Source organism: Eucyclogobius newberryi, unplaced genomic scaffold (assembly GCF_026437365.1).
Source record: "Eucyclogobius newberryi isolate DKJ021-1_F unplaced genomic scaffold, fEucNew1.0.hap1 SCAF_145, whole genome shotgun sequence".
Classification (NCBI taxonomy): domain Eukaryota; kingdom Metazoa; phylum Chordata; class Actinopteri; order Gobiiformes; family Gobiidae; genus Eucyclogobius; species Eucyclogobius newberryi.
In genome coordinates this window covers 15,001-38,173 of record NW_027315774.1, presented here as the reverse complement: position 1 = coordinate 38,173, position 23,173 = coordinate 15,001, and the positions used below count along the sequence as shown (strand labels likewise).

General features: G+C 55.0%; 1 protein-coding gene across 1 annotated transcript in view; it reads left to right on the top strand.

The window, feature by feature from the left end:
• Positions 1 to 20,390, top strand: part of LOC140360216 (myosin-binding protein C, fast-type-like) — a 159,855-nt gene extending 139,465 nt beyond the window's left edge. Inside the window, exon 27 of the mRNA XM_072445420.1 lies at positions 20,243 to 20,390. Coding sequence (XP_072301521.1) covers positions 20,243 to 20,277 — 35 coding nt within the window. The 3' untranslated portion in view covers positions 20,278 to 20,390. The remainder of the gene's footprint in view (positions 1 to 20,242) is intronic.
• The last annotated feature ends 2,783 nt before the right edge of the window (positions 20,391 to 23,173 follow it).

The window sequence follows — 23,173 nt, the reverse complement described above, 5'->3', positions numbered from 1 at the left end:
GTCCAAGGTCAGAGGTCATTCACTTAGGGAACGCTGGAGGTCCGAGGTCATTCACTTAGGGAGTGCTGGAGGTCCAAGGTCAGAGGTCATTCACTGAGGGAGCGCTGGAGGTCCAAGGTCAGAGGTCATTCACATAGGGAGCGCTGGAGGTCCGAGGTCAGAGGTCATTCACTTAGGGAGCGCTGGAGGTCAGAGGTCAGAGGTCATTCACTGAGGGAGTGCTGGAGGTTCGAGGTCAGAGGTCATTCACTTAGGGAGCGCTCGAGGTCCGAGGTCAGAGGTCATTCACTTAGGGAGCACTGGAGGTCCAAGGTCATTCACTGAGGGAGAGCTGGAGGTCCGAGGTCAGAGGTCATTCACTTAGGGAGCGCTGGAGGTCCAAGGTCAGAGGTCATTCACTTAGGGAGCGCTGGAGGTCAGAGGTCATTCACTGAGGGAGTACTGGAGGTCCGAGGTCATTCACTTAGGAAGCACTGGAGGTCCGAGGTCAGAAAGGTCAGAGGTCATTCACTGAGGGAGCGCTGGAGGTCCAAGGTCAGAGGTCATTCACTTAGGGAGTGCTGGAGGTCAGAGGTCAGAGGTCATTCACTTAGGGAGCGCTGGAGGTCCGAGGTCAGAGGTCATTCACTTAGGGAGCACTGGAGGTCCAAGGTCATTCACTTAGGGAGTGCTGGAGGTTCAAGGTCAGAGGTCATTCACTGAGGGAGCGCTGGAGGTCCGAGGTCAGAGGTCATTCACTTAGGGAGCGCTGGAGGTCCAAGGTCAGAGGTCATTTACTTAGGGAGCGCTGGAGGTCAGAGGTCATTCACTGAGGGAGTGCTGGAGGTCCGAGGTCAGAGTTCATTCACTAAGGGAGCGCTGGAGGTCAGAGGTCATTCACTGAGGGAGTACTGGAGGTCCGAGGTCATTCACTTAGGAGGCACTGGAGGTCCGAGATCAGAGGTCATTCACTAAGGGAGCGCTGGAGGTCAGAGGTCAGAGGTCATTCACTGAGGGAGTACTGGAGGTCCGAGGTCAGAGGTCATTCACATAGGGAGCGCTGGAGGTCCGAGGTCATTCACTTGGGAGCGCTGGAGGTCCAAGGTCAGAGGTCATTCACTTAGGGGGCACTGGAGGTCCAAGGTCAGAGGTCATTCACTTAGGGAGCGCTGGAGGTCCGAGGTCAGAGGTCATTCACTGAGGGTGTGCTGGAGGTCCGAGGTTAGAGGTCATTCACTTAGGGAGCGCTGGAGGTCCAAGGTCAGAGGTCATTTACTGAGGGAGCGTTACAAGCTGGAGGTCAGAGGTCATTTGCTGAGGGAGCGCTGGAGGTCCGAGGTCAGAGGTCATTCACTGAGGGAGCGCTGGAGGTCCAAGGTCAGAGGTCATTCACTTAGGGAGCATTGGAGGTCCGAGGTCAGAGGTCATTCACTTAAGGAGCGCTGGAGGTCCGAGGTCAAAGGTCATTCACGGAGGGAGCGCTGGAGGTCCAAGGTCACAGGTCATTCACTTAGGGAGTGCTGGAGGTCAGAGCTCATTCACTTAGGGAGCGCTGGAGGTCCGAGCGCTGGAAGTCCGAGGTCAGAGGTCATTCACTAAGGGAGCGCTGGAGGTCAGAGGTCAGAGGTCATTCACTGAGGGAGTACTGGAGGTCCGAGGTCAGAGGTCATTCACTTAGGGAGCGCTGGAGGTCCGAGGTCATTCACTTGGGAGCGCTGGAGGTCCAAGGTCAGAGGTCATTCACTTAGGGGCCACTGGAGGTCCGAGGTCAGAGGTCATTCACTGAGGGAGTACTGGAGGTCCGAGGTCATTCACTTAGGGGCCACTGGAGGTCCGAAGTCAGAGGTCATTCACTAAGGGAGCGCTGGAGGTCAGAGGTCATTCACTGAGGGAGTACTGGAGGTCCGAGGTCAGAGGTCATTCACTTAGGGAGCGCTGGAGGTCCGAGGTCATTCACTTGGGAGCGCTGGAGGTCCAAGGTCAGAGGTCATTCACTTAGGGGGCACTGGAGGTCCGAGGTCAGAGGTCATTCACTTAGGGAGCACTGGAGGTCCGAGGTCAGAGGTCATTCACTTAGGGAGCACTGGAGGTCCGAGGTCAGAGGTCATTCACTGAGGGAGCTCTGGAGGTCCAAGGTCAGAGGTCATTCACTTAGGGAGCGCTGGAGGTCCAAGGTCAGAGGTCATTCACTTAGGGAGCATTGGAGGTCCGAGGTTAGAGGTCATTCACTTAGGGAGCGCTGGAGGTCCAAGGTCAGAGGTCATTTACTGAGGGAGCGTTACAAGCTGGAGGTCAGAGGTCATTTGCTGAGGGAGCGCTGGAGGTCCGAGGTCAGAGGTCATTCACTGAGGGAGCGCTGGAGGTCCAAGGTCAGAGGTCATTCACTTAGGGAGCATTGGAGGTCCGAGGTCAGAGGTCATTCACTTAAGGAGCGCTGGAGGTCCGAGGTCAAAGGTCATTCACGGAGGGAGCGCTGGAGGTCCAAGGTCAGAGGTCATTCACTTAGGGAGTGCTGGAGGTCAGAGCTCATTCACTTAGGGAGCGCTGGAGGTCCGAGCGCTGGAGGTCCGAGGTCAGAGGTCATTCACTTAGGGAGCATTGGAGGTCCGAGGTCAGAGGTCATTCACTTAGGGAGCGCTGGAGGTCCAAGGTCAGAGGTCATTCACTGAGGGAGCGCTGGAGGTCCGAGGTCATTCACTTAGGGAGCGCTGGAGGTCCAAGGTCAGAGGTCATTCACTTAGGGAACGCTGGAGGTCCGAGGTCATTCACTTAGGGAGTGCTGGAGGTCCAAGGTCAGAGGTCATTCACTGAGGGAGCGCTGGAGGTCCAAGGTCAGAGGTCATTCACTTAGGGAACGCTGGAGGTCCGAGGTCATTCACGTAGGGAGTGCTGGAGGTCCAAGGTCAGAGGTCATTCACTGAGGGAGCGCTGGAGGTCCAAGGTCAGAGGTCATTCACATAGGGAGCGCTGGAGGTCCGAGGTCAGAGGTCATTCACTTAGGGAGCGCTGGAGGTCAGAGGTCAGAGGTCATTCACTGAGGGAGTGCTGGAGGTTCGAGGTCAGAGGTCATTCACTTAGGGAGCGCTGGAGGTCCGAGGTCAGAGGTCATTCACTTAGGGAGCACTGGAGGTCCAAGGTCATTCACTGAGGGAACGCTGGAGGTCCAAGTTCATTCACTTAGGGAGTGCTGGAGGTCCAAGGTCAGAGGTCATTCACTTAGGGAGCGCTGGAGGTCCAAGGTCAGAGGTCATTCACTTAGGGAGCGCTGGAGGTCAGAGGTCATTCACTGAGGGAGTGCTGGAGGTCCGAGGTCAGAGTTCATTCACTAAGGGAGCGCTGGAGGTCAGAGGTCATTCACTGAGGGAGTACTGGAGGTCCGAGGTCAGAGGTCATTCACTTAGGGAGCGCTGGAGGTCCGAGGTCATTCACTTGGGAGCGCTGGAGGTCCAAGGTCAGAGGTCATTCACTTAGGGGGCACTGGAGGTAAGAGGTCATTCACTGAGGGAGTACTGGAGGTCCGAGGTCAGAGGTCATTCACTTAGGGAGCGCTGGAGGTCCGAGGTCATTCACTTGGGAGCGCTGGAGGTCCAAGGTCAGAGGTCATTCACTTAGGGGGCACTGGAGGTCCAAGGTCAGAGGTCATTCACTTAGGGAGCGCTGGAGGTCCGAGGTCAGAGGTCATTCACTGAGGGAGCGCTGGAGGTCCAAGGTCAGAGGTCATTTACTGAGGGAGCGTTACAAGCTGGAGGTCAGAGGTCATTTGCTGAGGGAGCGCTGGAGGTCCGAGGTCAGAGGTCATTCACTGAGGGAGCGCTGGAGGTCCAAGGTCAGAGGTCATTCACTTAGGGAGCATTGGAGGTCCGAGGTCAGAGGTCATTCACTTAAGGAGCGCTGGAGGTCCGAGGTCAAAGGTCATTCACGGAGGGAGCGCTGGAGGTCCAAGGTCAGAGGTCATTCACTTAGGGAGCATTGGAGGTCCGAGGTCAGAGGTCATTCACTAAGGGAGCGCTGGAGGTCAGAGGTCAGAGGTCATTCACTTAGGGAGCGCTGGATGTCAGAGCTCATTCACTTAGGGAGCGCTGGAGGTCCGAGCGCTGGAGGTCCGAGGTCAGAGGTCATTCACTTAGGGAGCATTGGTGGTCCGAGGTCAGAGGTAATTCACTTAGGGAGCGCTGGAGGTCCGAGGTCAGAGGTCATTCACTTAGGGAGCATTGGAGGTCCGAGGTCAGAGGTCATTCACTTGGGGAGCGCTGGAGGTCCGAGGTCAAAGGTCATTCACGGAGGGAGCGCTGGAGGTCCAAGGTCAGAAAGGTCAGAGGTCATTCACTGAGGGAGCGCTGGAGGTCCAAGGTCAGAGGTCATTCACTTAGGGAGTGCTGGAGGTCAGAGGTCAGAGGTCATTCACTTAGGGAGAGCTGGAGGTCCGAGGTCAGAGGTCATTCACTGAGGGAGCATTGGAGGTCCGAGGTCAGAGGTCATTCACTTAAGGAGCGCTGGAGGTCCGAGGTCAAAGGTCATTCACGGAGGGAGCGCTGGAGGTCCAAGGTCAGAGGTCATTCACTTAGGGAGCATTGAAGGTCCGAGGTCATTCACTAAGGGAGCGCTGGAGGTCAGAGGTCAGAGGTCATTCACTTAGGGAGCGCTGGAGGTCAGAGCTCATTCACTTAGGGAGCGCTGGAGGTCCGAGCGCTGGAGGTCCGAGGTCAGAGGTCATTCACTTAGGGAGCATTTGTGGTCCGAGGTCAGATGTCATTCACTTAGGGAGCGCTGGATGTCCGAGGTCAGAGGTCATTCACTTAGGGAGCATTGGAGGTCCGAGGTCAGAGGTCATTCACTTGGGGAGCGCTGGAGGTCCGAGGTCAAAGGTCATTCACGGAGGGAGCGCTGGAGGTCCAAGGTCAGAAAGGTCAGAGGTCATTCACTGAGGGAGCGCTGGAGGTCCAAGGTCAGAGGTCATTCACTTAGGGAGTGCTGGAGGTCAGAGGTCAGAGGTCATTCACTTAGGGAGAGCTGGAGGTCCGAGGTCAGAGGTCATTCACTTAGGGAGCGCTGGAGGTCCGAGGTCAGAGGTCATTCACTTAGGGAGCGCTGGAGGTCCAAGTTCATTCACTTAGGGAGTGCTGGAGGTCCAAGGTCAGAGGTCATTCACTGAGGGAGCGCTGGAGGTCCGAGGTCAGAGGTCATTCACTTAGGGAGCGATGGAGGTCCAAGGTCAGAGGTCATTCACTTAGGGAGCGCTGGAGGTCAGAGGTCATTCACTGAGGGAGTGCTGGAGGTCAGAGGTCATTCACTGAGGGAGTACTGGAGGTCCGAGGTCATTCACTTAGGAGGCACTGGAGGTCCGAGATCAGAGGTCATTCACTAAGGGAGTGCTGGAGGTCAGAGGTCAGAGGTCATTCACTGAGGGAGTACTGGAGGTCCGAGGTCAGAGGTCATTCACTTAGGGAGCGCTGGAGGTCCGAGGTCAGAGGTCATTCACTTAGGGAGCGCTGGAGGTCCGAGGTCATTCACTTGGGAGCGCTGGAGGTCCAAGGTCAGAGGTCATTCACTGAGGGAGTACTGGAGGTCCGAGGTCAGAGGTCATTCACTTAGGGAGCGCTGGAGGTCCGAGGTCAGAGGTCATTCACTTTGGGAGCGCTGGAGGTCCGAGGTCATTCACTTGGGAGCGCTGGAGGTCCAAGGTCAGAGGTCATTCACTTAGGGAGCGCTGGAGGTCAGAGTTCATTCACTAAGGGAGCGCTGGAGGTCAGAGGTCATTCACTGAGGGAGTACTGGAGGTCCGAGGTCATTCACTTAGGAGGCACTGGAGGTCCGAGATCAGAGGTCATTCACTAAGGGAGCGCTGGAGGTCAGAGGTCAGAGGTCATTCACTGAGGGAGTACTGGAGGTCCGAGGTCAGAGGTCATTCACTTAGGGAGCGCTGGAGGTCCGAGGTCAGAGGTCATTCACTTAGGGAGCGCTGGAGGTCCGAGGTCATTCACTTGGGAGCGCTGGAGGTCCAAGGTCAGAGGTCATTCACTTAGGGGGCACTGGAGGTCCAAGGTCAGAGGTCATTCACTTAGGGAGCGCTGGAGGTCCGAGGTCAGAGGTCATTCACTGAGGGAGTGCTGGAGGTCCGAGGTTAGAGGTCATTCACTTAGGGAGCGCTGGAGGTCCAAGGTCAGAGGTCATTTACTGAGGGAGCGTTACAAGCTGGAGGTCAGAGGTCATTTGCTGAGGGAGCGCTGGAGGTCCGAGGTCAGAGGTCATTCACTTAGGGAGCATTGGAGGTCCGAGGTCAGAGGTCATTCACTTAAGGAGCGCTGTAGGTCCGAGGTCAAAGGTCATTCACGGAGGGAGCGCTGGAGGTCCAAGGTCACAGGTCATTCACTTAGGGAGTGCTGGAGGTCAGAGCTCATTCACTTAGGGAGCGCTGGAGGTCCGAGCGCTGGAGGTCCGAGCGCTGGAGGTCCGAGGTCAGAGGTCATTCACTTAGGGAGCATTGGAGGTCCGAGGTCAGAGGTCATTCACTTAGGGAGCGCTGGAGGTCCAAGGTCAGAGGTCATTCACTGAGGGAGCGCTGGAGGTCCGAGGTCATTCACTTAGGGAGCGCTGGAGGTCCAAGGTCAGAGGTCATTCACTTAGGGAACGCTGGAGGTCCGAGGTCATTCACTTAGGGAGTGCTGGAGGTCCAAGGTCAGAGGTCATTCACTGAGGGAGCGCTGGAGGTCCAAGGTCAGAGGTCATTCACATAGGGAGCGCTGGAGGTCCGAGGTCAGAGGTCATTCACTTAGGGAGCGCTGGAGGTCAGAGGTCAGAGGTCATTCACTGAGGGAGTGCTGGAGGTTCGAGGTCAGAGGTCATTCACTTAGGGAGCGCTGGAGGTCCAAGGTCAGAGGTCATTCACTTAGGGAGTGCTGGAGGTCAGAGGTCGGAGGTCATTCACTTAGGGAGAGCTGGAGGTCCGAGGTCAGAGGTCATTCACTTAGGGAGCGCTGGAGGTCCAAGTTCATTCACTTAGGGAGTGCTGGAGGTCCAAGGTCAGAGGTCATTCACTGAGGGAGCGCTGGAGGTCCGAGGTCAGAGGTCATTCACTTAGGGAGCGCTGGAGGTCCAAGGTCAGAGGTCATTCACTTAGGGAGCGCTGGAGGTCAGAGGTCATTCACTGAGGGAGTGCTGGAGGTCCGAGGTCAGAGTTCATTCACTAAGGGAGCGCTGGAGGTCAGAGGTCATTCACTGAGGGAGTACTGGAGGTCCGAGGTCATTCACTTAGGAGGCACTGGAGGTCCGAGATCAGAGGTCATTCACTAAGGGAGCGCTGGAGGTCAGAGGTCAGAGGTCATTCACTGAGGGAGTACTGGAGGTCCGAGGTCAGAGGTCATTCACTTAGGGAGCGCTGGAGGTCCGAGGTCAGAGGTCATTCACTTAGGGAGCGCTGGAGGTCAGAGGTCATTCACTGAGGGACCTCCAGCACTCCCTAAGTGAATGACCTCGGACCTCCAGCGTTCCCTAAGTGAATGACCTCTGATCTCGGACCTCCAGTGCCTCCTAAGTGAATGACCTCGGACCTCCAAGGTCAGAGGTCATTCAAGGTCCGAGCGCTGGAGGTCCGAGGTCAGAGGTCATTCACTTAGGGAGCATTGGAGGTCCGAGGTCAGAGGTCATTCACTTAGGGAGCGCTGGAGGTCCAAGGTCAGAGGTCATTCACTGAGGGAGCGCTGGAGGTCCGAGGTCATTCACTTAGGGAGCGCTGGAGGTCCAAGGTCAGAGGTCATTCACTTAGGGAACGCTGGAGGTCCGAGGTCATTCACTTAGGGAGTGCTGGAGGTCCAAGGTCAGAGGTCATTCACTGAGGGAGCGCTGGAGGTCCAAGGTCAGAGGTCATTCACTTAGGGAACGCTGGAGGTCCGAGGTCATTCACTTAGGGAGTGCTGGAGGTCCAAGGTCAGAGGTCATTCACTGAGGGAGCGCTGGAGGTCCAAGGTCAGAGGTCATTCACATAGGGAGCGCTGGAGGTCCGAGGTCAGAGGTCATTCACTTAGGGAGCGCTGGAGGTCAGAGGTCAGAGGTCATTCACTGAGGGAGTGCTGGAGGTTCGAGGTCAGAGGTCATTCACTTAGGGAGCGCTGGAGGTCCGAGGTCAGAGGTCATTCACTTAGGGAACACTGGAGGTCCAAGGTCATTCACTGAGGGAGAGCTGGAGGTCCGAGGTCAGAGGTCATTCACTGAGGGAGCGCTGGAGGTCCAAGGTCAGAGGTCATTCACTTAGGGAGCGCTGGAGGTCAGAGGTCATTCACTGAGGGAGTACTGGAGGTCCGAGGTCATTCACTTAGGAAGCACTGGAGGTCCGAGGTCAGAAAGGTCAGAGGTCATTCACTGAGGGAGCGCTGGAGGTCCAAGGTCAGAGGTCATTCACTTAGGGAGTGCTGGAGGTCAGAGGTCAGAGGTCATTCACTTAGGGAGCGCTGGAGGTCCGAGGTCAGAGGTCATTCACTTAGGGAGCACTGGAGGTCCAAGGTCATTCACTTAGGGAGTGCTGGAGGTTCAAGGTCAGAGGTCATTCACTGAGGGAGCGCTGGAGGTCCGAGGTCAGAGGTCATTCACTTAGGGAGCGCTGGAGGTCCAAGGTCAGAGGTCATTTACTTAGGGAGCGCTGGAGGTCAGAGGTCATTCACTGAGGGAGTGCTGGAGGTCCGAGGTCAGAGTTCATTCACTAAGGGAGCGCTGGAGGTCAGAGGTCATTCACTGAGGGAGTACTGGAGGTCCGAGGTCATTCACTTAGGAGGCACTGGAGGTCCGAGATCAGAGGTCATTCACTAAGGGAGCGCTGGAGGTCAGAGGTCAGAGGTCATTCACTGAGGGAGTACTGGAGGTCCGAGGTCAGAGGTCATTCACATAGGGAGCGCTGGAGGTCCGAGCGCTGGAGGTCCGAGGTCAGAGGTCATTCACTTAGGGAGCATTGGAGGTCCGAGGTCAGAGGTCATTCACTTAGGGAGCGCTGGAGGTCCAAGGTCAGAGGTCATTCACTGAGGGAGCGCTGGAGGTCCGAGGTCATTCACTTAGGGAGCGCTGGAGGTCCAAGGTCAGAGGTCATTCACTTAGGGAACGCTGGAGGTCCGAGGTCATTCACTTAGGGAGTGCTGGAGGTCCAAGGTCAGAGGTCATTCACTGAGGGAGCGCTGGAGGTCCAAGGTCAGAGGTCATTCACTTAGGGAACGCTGGAGGTCCGAGGTCATTCACTTAGGGAGTGCTGGAGGTCCAAGGTCAGAGGTCATTCACTGAGGGAGCGCTGGAGGTCCAAGGTCAGAGGTCATTCACATAGGGAGCGCTGGAGGTCCGAGGTCAGAGGTCATTCACTTAGGGAGCGCTGGAGGTCAGAGGTCAGAGGTCATTCACTGAGGGAGTGCTGGAGGTTCGAGGTCAGAGGTCATTCACTTAGGGAGCGCTGGAGGTCCGAGGTCAGAGGTCATTCACTTAGGGAGCACTGGAGGTCCAAGGTCATTCACTGAGGGAGAGCTGGAGGTCCGAGGTCAGAGGTCATTCACTTAGGGAGCGCTGGAGGTCCAAGGTCAGAGGTCATTCACTTAGGGAGCGCTGGAGGTCAGAGGTCATTCACTGAGGGAGTACTGGAGGTCCGAGGTCATTCACTTAGGAAGCACTGGAGGTCCGAGGTCAGAAAGGTCAGAGGTCATTCACTGAGGGAGCGCTGGAGGTCCAAGGTCAGAGGTCATTCACTTAGGGAGTGCTGGAGGTCAGAGGTCAGAGGTCATTCACTTAGGGAGCGCTGGAGGTCCGAGGTCAGAGGTCATTCACTTAGGGAGCACTGGAGGTCCAAGGTCATTCACTTAGGGAGTGCTGGAGGTTCAAGGTCAGAGGTCATTCACTGAGGGAGCGCTGGAGGTCCGAGGTCAGAGGTCATTCACTTAGGGAGCGCTGGAGGTCCAAGGTCAGAGGTCATTTACTTAGGGAGCGCTGGAGGTCAGAGGTCATTCACTGAGGGAGTGCTGGAGGTCCGAGGTCAGAGTTCATTCACTAAGGGAGCGCTGGAGGTCAGAGGTCATTCACTGAGGGAGTACTGGAGGTCCGAGGTCATTCACTTAGGAGGCACTGGAGGTCCGAGATCAGAGGTCATTCACTAAGGGAGCGCTGGAGGTCAGAGGTCAGAGGTCATTCACTGAGGGAGTACTGGAGGTCCGAGGTCAGAGGTCATTCACATAGGGAGCGCTGGAGGTCCGAGGTCATTCACTTGGGAGCGCTGGAGGTCCAAGGTCAGAGGTCATTCACTTAGGGGGCACTGGAGGTCCAAGGTCAGAGGTCATTCACTTAGGGAGCGCTGGAGGTCCGAGGTCAGAGGTCATTCACTGAGGGTGTGCTGGAGGTCCGAGGTTAGAGGTCATTCACTTAGGGAGCGCTGGAGGTCCAAGGTCAGAGGTCATTTACTGAGGGAGCGTTACAAGCTGGAGGTCAGAGGTCATTTGCTGAGGGAGCGCTGGAGGTCCGAGGTCAGAGGTCATTCACTGAGGGAGCGCTGGAGGTCCAAGGTCAGAGGTCATTCACTTAGGGAGCATTGGAGGTCCGAGGTCAGAGGTCATTCACTTAAGGAGCGCTGGAGGTCCGAGGTCAAAGGTCATTCACGGAGGGAGCGCTGGAGGTCCAAGGTCACAGGTCATTCACTTAGGGAGTGCTGGAGGTCAGAGCTCATTCACTTAGGGAGCGCTGGAGGTCCGAGCGCTGGAAGTCCGAGGTCAGAGGTCATTCACTAAGGGAGCGCTGGAGGTCAGAGGTCAGAGGTCATTCACTGAGGGAGTACTGGAGGTCCGAGGTCAGAGGTCATTCACTTAGGGAGCGCTGGAGGTCCGAGGTCATTCACTTGGGAGCGCTGGAGGTCCAAGGTCAGAGGTCATTCACTTAGGGGCCACTGGAGGTCCGAGGTCAGAGGTCATTCACTGAGGGAGTACTGGAGGTCCGAGGTCATTCACTTAGGGGCCACTGGAGGTCCGAAGTCAGAGGTCATTCACTAAGGGAGCGCTGGAGGTCAGAGGTCATTCACTGAGGGAGTACTGGAGGTCCGAGGTCAGAGGTCATTCACTTAGGGAGCGCTGGAGGTCCGAGGTCATTCACTTGGGAGCGCTGGAGGTCCAAGGTCAGAGGTCATTCACTTAGGGGGCACTGGAGGTCCGAGGTCAGAGGTCATTCACTTAGGGAGCACTGGAGGTCCGAGGTCAGAGGTCATTCACTTAGGGAGCACTGGAGGTCCGAGGTCAGAGGTCATTCACTGAGGGAGCTCTGGAGGTCCAAGGTCAGAGGTCATTCACTTAGGGAGCGCTGGAGGTCCAAGGTCAGAGGTCATTCACTTAGGGAGCATTGGAGGTCCGAGGTTAGAGGTCATTCACTTAGGGAGCGCTGGAGGTCCAAGGTCAGAGGTCATTTACTGAGGGAGCGTTACAAGCTGGAGGTCAGAGGTCATTTGCTGAGGGAGCGCTGGAGGTCCGAGGTCAGAGGTCATTCACTGAGGGAGCGCTGGAGGTCCAAGGTCAGAGGTCATTCACTTAGGGAGCATTGGAGGTCCGAGGTCAGAGGTCATTCACTTAAGGAGCGCTGGAGGTCCGAGGTCAAAGGTCATTCACGGAGGGAGCGCTGGAGGTCCAAGGTCAGAGGTCATTCACTTAGGGAGTGCTGGAGGTCAGAGCTCATTCACTTAGGGAGCGCTGGAGGTCCGAGCGCTGGAGGTCCGAGGTCAGAGGTCATTCACTTAGGGAGCATTGGAGGTCCGAGGTCAGAGGTCATTCACTTAGGGAGCGCTGGAGGTCCAAGGTCAGAGGTCATTCACTGAGGGAGCGCTGGAGGTCCGAGGTCATTCACTTAGGGAGCGCTGGAGGTCCAAGGTCAGAGGTCATTCACTTAGGGAACGCTGGAGGTCCGAGGTCATTCACTTAGGGAGTGCTGGAGGTCCAAGGTCAGAGGTCATTCACTGAGGGAGCGCTGGAGGTCCAAGGTCAGAGGTCATTCACTTAGGGAACGCTGGAGGTCCGAGGTCATTCACGTAGGGAGTGCTGGAGGTCCAAGGTCAGAGGTCATTCACTGAGGGAGCGCTGGAGGTCCAAGGTCAGAGGTCATTCACATAGGGAGCGCTGGAGGTCCGAGGTCAGAGGTCATTCACTTAGGGAGCGCTGGAGGTCAGAGGTCAGAGGTCATTCACTGAGGGAGTGCTGGAGGTTCGAGGTCAGAGGTCATTCACTTAGGGAGCGCTGGAGGTCCGAGGTCAGAGGTCATTCACTTAGGGAGCACTGGAGGTCCAAGGTCATTCACTGAGGGAACGCTGGAGGTCCAAGTTCATTCACTTAGGGAGTGCTGGAGGTCCAAGGTCAGAGGTCATTCACTTAGGGAGCGCTGGAGGTCCAAGGTCAGAGGTCATTCACTTAGGGAGCGCTGGAGGTCAGAGGTCATTCACTGAGGGAGTGCTGGAGGTCCGAGGTCAGAGTTCATTCACTAAGGGAGTGCTGGAGGTCAGAGGTCATTCACTGAGGGAGTACTGGAGGTCCGAGGTCATTCACTTAGGAGGCACTGGAGGTCCGAGGTCAGAGGTCATTCACTAAGGGAGCGCTGGAGGTCAGAGGTCATTCACTGAGGGAGTACTGGAGGTCCGAGGTCAGAGGTCATTCACTTAGGGAGCGCTGGAGGTCCGAGGTCATTCACTTGGGAGCGCTGGAGGTCCAAGGTCAGAGGTCATTCACTTAGGGGGCACTGGAGGTAAGAGGTCATTCACTGAGGGAGTACTGGAGGTCCGAGGTTAGAGGTCATTCACTTAGGGAGCGCTGGAGGTCCGAGGTCATTCACTTGGGAGCGCTGGAGGTCCAAGGTCAGAGGTCATTCACTTAGGGGGCACTGGAGGTCCAAGGTCAGAGGTCATTCACTTAGGGAGCGCTGGAGGTCCGAGGTCAGAGGTCATTCACTGAGGGAGCGCTGGAGGTCCAAGGTCAGAGGTCATTTACTGAGGGAGCGTTACAAGCTGGAGGTCAGAGGTCATTTGCTGAGGGAGCGCTGGAGGTCCGAGGTCAGAGGTCATTCACTGAGGGAGCGCTGGAGGTCCAAGGTCAGAGGTCATTCACTTAGGGAGCATTGGAGGTCCGAGGTCAGAGGTCATTCACTTAAGGAGCGCTGGAGGTCCGAGGTCAAAGGTCATTCACGGAGGGAGCGCTGGAGGTCCAAGGTCAGAGGTCATTCACTTAGGGAGCATTGGAGGTCCGAGGTCAGAGGTCATTCACTAAGGGAGCGCTGGAGGTCAGAGGTCAGAGGTCATTCACTTAGGGAGCGCTGGATGTCAGAGCTCATTCACTTAGGGAGCGCTGGAGGTCCGAGCGCTGGAGGTCCGAGGTCAGAGGTCATTCACTTAGGGAGCATTGGTGGTCCGAGGTCAGAGGTCATTCACTTAGGGAGCGCTGGAGGTCCGAGGTCAGAGGTCATTCACTTAGGGAGCATTGGAGGTCCGAGGTCAGAGGTCATTCACTTGGGGAGCGCTGGAGGTCCGAGGTCAAAGGTCATTCACGGAGGGAGCGCTGGAGGTCCAAGGTCAGAAAGGTCAGAGGTCATTCACTGAGGGAGCGCTGGAGGTCCAAGGTCAGAGGTCATTCACTTAGGGAGTGCTGGAGGTCAGAGGTCAGAGGTCATTCACTTAGGGAGAGCTGGAGGTCCGAGGTCAGAGGTCATTCACTGAGGGAGCGCTGGAGGTCCAAGGTCAGAGGTCATTCACTTAGGGAGCATTGGAGGTCCGAGGTCAGAGGTCATTCACTTAGGGAGCATTGGAGGTCCGAGGTCAGAGGTCATTCACTTGGGGAGCACTGGAGGTCCGAGGTCAAAGGTCATTCACGGAGGGAGCGCTGGAGGTCCAAGGTCAGAGGTCATTCACTTAGGGAGTGCTGGAGGTCAGAGGTCATTCACTTAGGGAGAGCTGGAGGTCAGAGGTCAGAGGTCATTCACTTAGGGAGAGCTGGAGGTCCGAGGTCAGAGGTCATTCACTGAGGGAGCGCTGGAGGTCCAAGGTCAGAGGTCATTCACTTAGGGAGCATTGGAGGTCCGAGGTCAGAGGTCATTCACTTAAGGAGCGCTGGAGGTCCGAGGTCAAAGGTCATTCACGGAGGGAGCGCTGGAGGTCCAAGGTCAGAGGTCATTCACTTAGGGAGCATTGGAGGTCCGAGGTCAGAGGTCATTCACTAAGGGAGCGCTGGAGGTCAGAGGTCAGAGGTCATTCACTTAGGGAGCGCTGGAGGTCAGAGCTCATTCACTTAGGGAGCGCTGGAGGTCCGAGCGCTGGAGGTCCGAGGTCAGAGGTCATTCACTTAGGGAGCATTGGTGGTCCGAGGTCAGAGGTCATTCACTTAGGGAGCGCTGGAGGTCCGAGGTCAGAGGTCATTCACTTAGGGAGCATTGGAGGTCCGAGGTCAGAGGTCATTCACTTGGGGAGCGCTGGAGGTCCGAGGTCAAAGGTCATTCACGGAGGGAGCGCTGGAGATCCAAGGTCAGAAAGGTCAGAGGTCATTCACTGAGGGAGCGCTGGAGGTCCAAGGTCAGAGGTCATTCACTTAGGGAGTGCTGGAGGTCAGAGGTCAGAGGTCATTCACTTAGGGAGAGCTGGAGGTCCGAGGTCAGAGGTCATTCACTTAGGGAGCGCTGGAGGTCCGAGGTCAGAGGTCATTCACTTAGGGAGCGCTGGAGGTCCAAGTTCATTCACTTAGGGAGTGCTGGAGGTCCAAGGTCAGAGGTCATTCACTGAGGGAGCGCTGGAGGTCCGAGGTCAGAGGTCATTCACTTAGGGAGCGCTGGAGGTCCAAGGTCAGAGGTCATTCACTTAGGGAGCGCTGGAGGTCAGAGGTCATTCACTGAGGGAGTGCTGGAGGTCCGAGGTCAGAGTTCATTCACTAAGGGAGCGCTGGAGGTCAGAGGTCATTCACTGAGGGAGTACTGGAGGTCCGAGGTCATTCACTTAGGAGGCACTGGAGGTCCGAGATCAGAGGTCATTCACTAAGGGAGCGCTGGAGGTCAGAGGTCAGAGGTCATTCACTGAGGGAGTACTGGAGGTCCGAGGTCAGAGGTCATTCACTTAGGGAGCGCTGGAGGTCCGAGGTCATTCACTTGGGAGCGCTGGAGGTCCAAGGTCAGAGGTCATTCACTTAGGGGGCACTGGAGGTCAGAGGTCATTCACTGAGGGAGTACTGGAGGTCCGAGGTCAGAGGTCATTCACTTAGGGGGCACTGGAGGTCCAAGGTCAGAGGTCATTCACTTAGGGAGCGCTGGAGGTCCGAGGTCAGAGGTCATTCACTGAGGGAGTGCTGGAGGTCCGAGGTTAGAGGTCATTCACTTAGGGAGCGCTGGAGGTCCAAGGTCAGAGGTCATTTACTGAGGGAGCGTTACAAGCTGGAGGTCAGAGGTCATTTGCTGAGGGAGCGCTGGAGGTCCGAGGTCAGAGGTCATTCACTGAGGGAGCGCTGGAGGTCCAAGGTCAGAGGTCATTCACTTAGGGAGCATTGGAGGTCCGAGGTCAGAGGTCATTCACTTAAGGAGCGCTGGAGGTCCGAGGTCAAAGGTCATTCACGGAGGGAGCGCTGGAGGTCCAAGGTCAGAGGTCATTCACTTAGGGAGTGCTGGAGGTCAGAGGTCAGAGGTCATTCACTTAGGGAGAGCTGGAGGTCCGAGGTCAGAGGTCATTCACTTAGGGAGCGCTGGAGGTCCGAGGTCAGAGGTCATTCACTTAGGGAGCGCTGGAGGTCCAAGTTCATTCACTTAGGGAGTGCTGGAGGTCCAAGGTCAGAGGTCATTCACTGAGGGAGCGCTGGAGGTCCGAGGTCAGAGGTCATTCACTTAGGGAGCGCTGGAGGTCCAAGGTCAGAGGTCATTCACTTAGGGGGCACTGGAGGTCCGAGGTCAGAGGTCATTCACTTAGGGAGCACTGGAGGTCCGAGGTCAGAGGTCATTCACTTAGGGAGCACTGGAGGTCCGAGGTCAGAGGTCATTCACTGAGGGAGCTCTGGAGGTCCAAGGTCAGAGGTCATTCACTTAGGGAGCGCTGGAGGTCCAAGGTCAGAGGTCATTCACTTAGGGAGCATTGGAGGTCCGAGGTCAGAGGTCATTCACTTAGGGAGCACTGGAGGTCCGAGGTCAAAGGTCATTCACGGAGGGAGCGCTGGAGGTCCAAGGTCAGAGGTCATTCACTTAGGGAGCGCTGGAGGTCCAAGGTCAGAGGTCATTCACTTAGGGAGTGCTGCAGGTCAGAGGTCAGAGGTCATTCACTTAGGGAGCGCTGGAGGTCAGAGGTCATTCACTTAGGGAGTGCTGGAGGTCAGAGGTCAGAGGTCATTCACTTAGGGAGCATTGGAGGTCCAAGGTCAGAGGTCATTCACTTAGGGAGCATTGGAGGTCCGAGGTCAGAGGTCATTCACTAAGGGAGCGCTGGAGGTCAGAGGTCATTCACTTAGGGAGCGCTGGAGGTCAGAGCTCATTCACTTAGGGAGCGCTGGAGGTCCGAGCGCTGGAGGTCCGAGGTCAGAGGTCATTCACTTAGGGAGCATTGGTGGTCCGAGGTCAGAGGTCATTCACTTAGGGAGCGCTGGAGGTCCGAGGTCAGAGGTCATTCACTTAGGGAGCATTGGTGGTCCGAGGTCAGAGGTCATTCACTTGGGGAGCGCTGGAGGTCCGAGGTCAAAGGTCATTCACGGAGGGAGCGCTGGAGGTCCAAGGTCAGAAAGGTCAGAGGTCATTCACTGAGGGAGCGCTGGAGGTCCAAGGTCAGAGGTCATTCACTTAGGGAGTGCTGGAGGTCAGAGGTCAGAGGTCATTCACTTAGGGAGAGCTGGAGGTCCAAGGTCAGAGGTCATTCACTTAGGGAGCGCTGGAGGTCCGAGGTCAGAGGTCATTCACTTAGGGAGCGCTGGAGGTCCAAGTTCATTCACTTAGGGAGTGCTGGAGGTCCAAGGTCAGAGGTCATTCACTGAGGGAGCGCTGGAGGTCCGAGGTCAGAGGTCATTCACTTAGGGAGCGCTGGAGGTCCAAGGTCAGAGGTCATTCACTTAGGGAGCGCTGGAGGTCAGAGGTCATTCACTGAGGGAGTGCTGGAGGTCAGAGGTCAGAGTTCATTCACTAAGGGAGCGCTGGAGGTCAGAGGTCATTCACTGAGGGAGTACTGGAGGTCCGAGATCAGAGGTCATTCACTAAGGGAGCGCTGGAGGTCAGAGGTCAGAGGTCATTCACTGAGGGAGTACTGGAGGTCCGAGGTCAGAGGTCATTCACTTGGGGAGCGCTGGAGGTCCGAGGTCAAAGGTCATTCACGGAGGGAGCGCTGGAGGTCCAAGGTCAGAAAGGTCAGAGGTCATTCACTGAGGGAGCGCTGGAGGTCCAAGGTCAGAGGTCATTCACTTAGGGAGTGCTGCAGGTCAGAGGTCAGAGGTCATTCACTTAGGGAGCGCTGGAGGTCAGAGGTCATTCACTTAGGGAGTGCTGGAGGTCAGAGGTCAGAGGTCATTCACTTAGGGAGCATTGGAGGTCCAAGGTCAGAGGTCATTCACTTAGGGAGCATTGGAGGTCCGAGGTCAGAGGTCATTCACTAAGGGAGCGCTGGAGGTCAGAGGTCAGAGGTCATTCACTTAGGGAGCGCTGGAGGTCAGAGCTCATTCACTTAGGGAGCGCTGGAGGTCCGAGCGCTGGAGGTCCGAGGTCAGAGGTCATTCACTTAGGGAGCATTGGTGGTCCGAGGTCAGAGGTCATTCACTTAGGGAGCGCTGGAGGTCCGAGGTCAGAGGTCATTCACTTAGGGAGCATTGGAGGTCCGAGGTCAGAGGTCATTCACTTGGGGAGCGCTGGAGGTCCGAGGTCAAAGGTCATTCACGGAGGGAGCGCTGGAGGTCCAAGGTCAGAAAGGTCAGAGGTCATTCACTGAGGGAGCGCTGGAGGTCCAAGGTCAGAGGTCATTCACTTAGGGAGTGCTGGAGGTCAGAGGTCAGAGGTCATTCACTTAGGGAGAGCTGGAGGTCCGAGGTCAGAGGTCATTCACTTAGGGAGCGCTGGAGGTCCGAGGTCAGAGGTCATTCACTTAGGGAGCGCTGGAGGTCCAAGTTCATTCACTTAGGGAGTGCTGGAGGTCCAAGGTCAGAGGTCATTCACTGAGGGAGCGCTGGAGGTCCGAGGTCAGAGGTCATTCACTTAGGGAGCGCTGGAGGTCCAAGGTCAGAGGTCATTCACTTAGGGAGCGCTGGAGGTCAGAGGTCATTCACTGAGGGAGTGCTGGAGGTCAGAGGTCAGAGTTCATTCACTAAGGGAGCGCTGGAGGTCAGAGGTCATTCACTGAGGGAGTACTGGAGGTCCGAGGTCATTCACTTAGGAGGCACTGGAGGTCCGAGATCAGAGGTCATTCACTAAGGGAGCGCTGGAGGTCAGAGGTCAGAGGTCATTCACTGAGGGAGTACTGGAGGTCCGAGGTCAGAGGTCATTCACTTAGGGAGCAATGGAGGTCCGAGGTCATTCACTTGGGAGCGCTGGAGGTCCAAGGTCAGAGGTCATTCACTTAGGGGGCACTGGAGGTCAGAGGTCATTCACTGAGGGAGTACTGGAGGTCCGAGGTCAGAGGTCATTCACTTAGGGAACGCTGGAGGTCCGAGGTCATTCACTTGGGAGCGCTGGAGGTCCAAGGTCAGAGGTCATTCACTTAGGGAGCATTGGAGGTCCGAGGTCAGAGGTCATTCACTTAAGGAGCGCTGGAGGTCCGAGGTCAAAGGTCATTCACGGAGGGAGCGCTGGAGGTCCAAGGTCAGAGGTCATTCACTTAGGGAGTGCTGGAGGTCAGAGCTCATTCACTTAGGGAGCGCTGGAGGTCCGAGCGCTGGAAGTCCGAGGTCAGAGGTCATTCACTTAGTGAGCATTGGAGGTCCGAGGTCAGAGGTCATTCACTGAGGGAGTACTGGAGGTCCGAGGTCAGAGGTCATTCACTTAGGGAGCGCTGGAGGTCCGAGGTCATTCACTTGGGAGCGCTGGAGGTCCAAGGTCAGAGGTCATTTACTTAGGGGCCACTGGAGGTCCGAGGTCAGAGGTCATTCACTGAGGGAGTACTGGAGGTCCGAGGTCATTCACTTAGGGGGCACTGGAGGTCCGAGGTCAGAGGTCATTCACTAAGGGAGCGCTGGAGGTCAGAGGTCATTCACTGAGGGAGTACTGGAGGTCCGAGGTCAGAGGTCATTCACTTAGGGAGCGCTGGAGGTCCGAGGTCATTCACTTGGGAGCGCTGGAGGTCCAAGGTCAGAGGTCATTCACTTAGGGGGCACTGGAGGTCCGAGGTCAGAGGTCATTCACTTAGGGACCACTGGAGGTCCGAGGTCAGAGGTCATTCACTTAGGGAGCACTGGAGGTCCGAGGTCAGAGGTCATTCACTGAGGGAGCTCTGGAGGTCCAAGGTCAGAGGTCATTCACTTAGGGAGCGCTGGAGGTCCAAGGTCAGAGGTCATTCACTTAGGGAGCATTGGAGGTCCGAGGTCAGAGGTCATTCACTTAGGGAGCACTGGAGGTCCGAGGTCAAAGGTCATTCACGGAGGGAGCGCTGGAGGTCCAAGGTCAGAGGTCATTCACTTAGGGAGCGCTGGAGGTCCGAGCTCATTCACTTAGGGAGCATTGGAGGTCCGAGGTCAGAGGTCATTCACTTAGGGAGCGCTGGAGGTCCGAGGTCAGAGGTCATTCACTTAGGGAGCATTGGAGGTCCGAGGTCAGAGGTCATTCACTTGGGGAGCGCTGGAGGTCCGAGGTCAAAGGTCATTCACGGAGGGAGCGCTGGAGGTCCAAGGTCAGAAAGGTCAGAGGTCATTCACTGAGGGAGCGCTGGAGGTCCAAGGTCAGAGGTCATTCACTTAGGGAGTGATGCAGGTCAGAGGTCAGAGGTCATTCACTTAGGGAGCGCTGGAGGTCAGAGGTCATTCACTTAGGGAGTGCTGGAGGTCAGAGGTCAGAGGTCATTCACTTAGGGAGCGCTGGAGGTCAGAGGTCATTCACTTAGGGAGCGCTGCACCGTTTAATATCAAGAACAAGATCCAAACAAACAATGAAAAAATAAAACCAGATCAGAAAGAAAAACGACAGAATAAAAAACAGCTAAATAATAAAGCAATAAAAGGACAAATCCAGGCACAACAAGGTATTTTTTTCAACATATTTTTCTGAATATCGACTTTAATTGACGTTTCTCCATCTTATATTTTCTCAGATGTTTTATGAATATGAATGACGTGTTTTTAAATGTCCTTTTCTCTTTCAGTTGCTCAAGAAAAAGAAGAAGTGAAGGCAAAATAAGTGGTGCCTCGCCAAACGCCGGGCCCCTAGTCAAACGCCGGGGCCCCTGGTCAAGCACCGTATTAAATGTCATTAATAAAAGTGTTCTGAGCTGAAGGTGGCGCCATCGAGTTGAACTGTGTTTTCATTGTGTTTGTGGGAGGGCATCTGTGGTAAATGTCACAGTTTTACTTCTGTGAAGTTAACGTTTGTGAAGATATTTAGACAAACCAGAGTTTAAAACGACAGAAGTAGAGCTGAGTCTCTCTGTGATGTCATCAGTGTAATGTCACCAGTGTGACGTCATCAGTGTGATGTCATCAGTGTGATGTCATCAGTGTGATGTCACTAGTGTGACGTCACCAGTGTGACGTCATCAGTGTGATGTCATCAGTGTGATGTCATGATGTCATCAGTGTGATGTCACCAGTGTGATGTCACCAGTGTGATGTCATCAGTGTGATGTCATCAGTGTGATGTCACCAGTGTGATGTCATCAGTGTGACGTCATCAGTGTGATGTCATCAGTGTGATGTCATCAGTGTGATGTCATCAGTGTGATGTCATGATGTCATCAGTGTGACGTCATCAGTGTGATGTCATCAGTGTGATGTCACTAGTGTGACGTCATCAGTTTGATGTCATCAGTGTGATGTCACCAGTGTGACATCATCAGTGTGATGACATCAGTGTGATATCACCAGTGTGACGTCATCAGTGTGACGTCATCAGTGTGATGTCATCAGTGTGATGTCATCAGTGTGATGTCATCAGTGTGATGTCACTAGTGTGACGTCACCAGTGTGACGTCATCAGTGTGATGTCATCAGTGTGATGTCATGGTGTCACCAGTGTGACGTCATCAGTGTGACGTCATCAGTGTGATGTCACCAGTGTGATGTCACCAGTGTGACGTCATCAGTGTGATGTCATCAGTGTGATGTCATCAGTGTGATGTCACCAGTCAAATCAAATCAATTTATTTTTGTAAGGCCCAAAATCACAACAACAGTTGCCTCTGAGGACCAGTGTGATGTCATCAGTGTGATGTCACCAGTGTGATGTCATGATGTCATCAGTGTGATGTCATCAGCCTGATGTCACCAGTGTGACGTCATCAGTGTGATGTCAACAGTGTGATGTCACTAGTGTGATGTCGCCAGTGTGATGTCATCAGTGTGATGTCATCAGTGTGATGTCATGATGTCATCAGTTTGATGTCATCAGTGTGACGTCACCAGTGTGACGTCATCAGTGTGATGTCATCAATGTGATGTCACCAGTGTGACATCATCAGTGTGATGTCATCAGTGTGATGTCACCAGTGCGACGTCACCAGTGTGACGTCATCAATGTGATGTCATCAGTGTGATGTCGCCATTGTGATGTCATCAATGTGATGTCGCCAGTGTGATGTCACCAGTGTGATGTCATGATGTCATCAGTGTGATGTCATCAGTGTGATGTCACCAGTGTGATGTCACCAGTGTGATGTCACCAGTGTGATGTCATCAGTGTGATGTCACCAGTGTGATGTCACCAGTGTGATGTCACCAGTGTGATGTCATCAATGTGATGTAACCAGTGTGATGTCACCAGTATGATGTCATCAGTGTGATGTCATCAGTGTGATGTCACCAGTGTGACGTCATCAATGTGATGTCATGATGTCATCAGTGTGATGTCATCAATGTGATGTCACCAGTGTGATGTCATGATGTCATCAGTGTGATGTCATCAGTGTGATGTCGCCAGTGTGATGTCACCAGTGTGATGTCACCAGTGTGAAGTCATGATGTCATCAGTGTGATGTCATCAGTGTGATGTCGCCAGTGTGATGTCACCAGTGTGATGTCACCAGTGTGAAGTCATGATGTCATCAGTGTGATGTCACCAGTGTGATGTCATCAGTGTGATGTCATCAGTGTGATGTAATCAGTGTGACGTCACCAGTGTGACGTCATCAGTGTGACATCATCAGTGTGATGTCATCAGTGTGCGACACAGAGACAGTTTAAACCATGGTTGGACTAAATAAAGGTGTTTTATGGTCTTATTGTGTCAGGTCAGAACTGTTGTGTTGTTTGTGTTTGTGTGTATGTATGAGTCTGGCTCTTGTTTACAGTCTGGTTGCTAGGAAACAATTATGAGTACAATTATAAACCTGGACAGAGCTTGAGACAGACGCGAGGAAGGCCACGAGGGAATTGACCTGCCGTGTTCTCGATCCGCTCTCCACATCATGCTAACATCATGCTAACGTCATGCTAACACCGGCTGAATCCGGGCCTTGTTAACCGCGCTCGCTGGAGGCTAATTAATGCTCCCATCAACACTGGCCTGATTAGCTCCCACTCGGCATTATGAGCAAACCAATTAGCACTAATGCTCACAGGCGCTACACAAACACGACCTGGAGGGACGCCGCCCCGTGTGACACAAGCCCCGCCCCTATCCACAGCGTCGTCGCCGGACGTCCCATAAACCCCCAGAGACAGGTGAGGACGGAGACATGAAGAGACACGGAAAGAGAGAACATAACTCTTTCATTTGTCTAATTCTGACTTGTTTATGTGTAAATAATGATCACAGTTTGACAAGTCGAAGTTTGTGAAGAAAATGTGACAAATAAAAGTAAAAAATTACAGAATTAGAATCCCTCTGTGATGTCATCAGAAAGCGCAATTCCATCAACAAAACAGAGTCTATTCTAACCAGGACTAAACCAGGACTAAACCAGGTCCAAACCAGGACTAAACCAGGTCTAAACCATCACACCACCATCACACAAACATGTTTTATCAAATTTGTTTTAATTTAGTTTGATCAGTGGTTCCCCAAATGGAGTTGGCGCCACATGGAGGGCCTCAGAGGCATCGCAGGGGCCTCAGAGGCATCGCAGGGGCGTCAGAGGCAT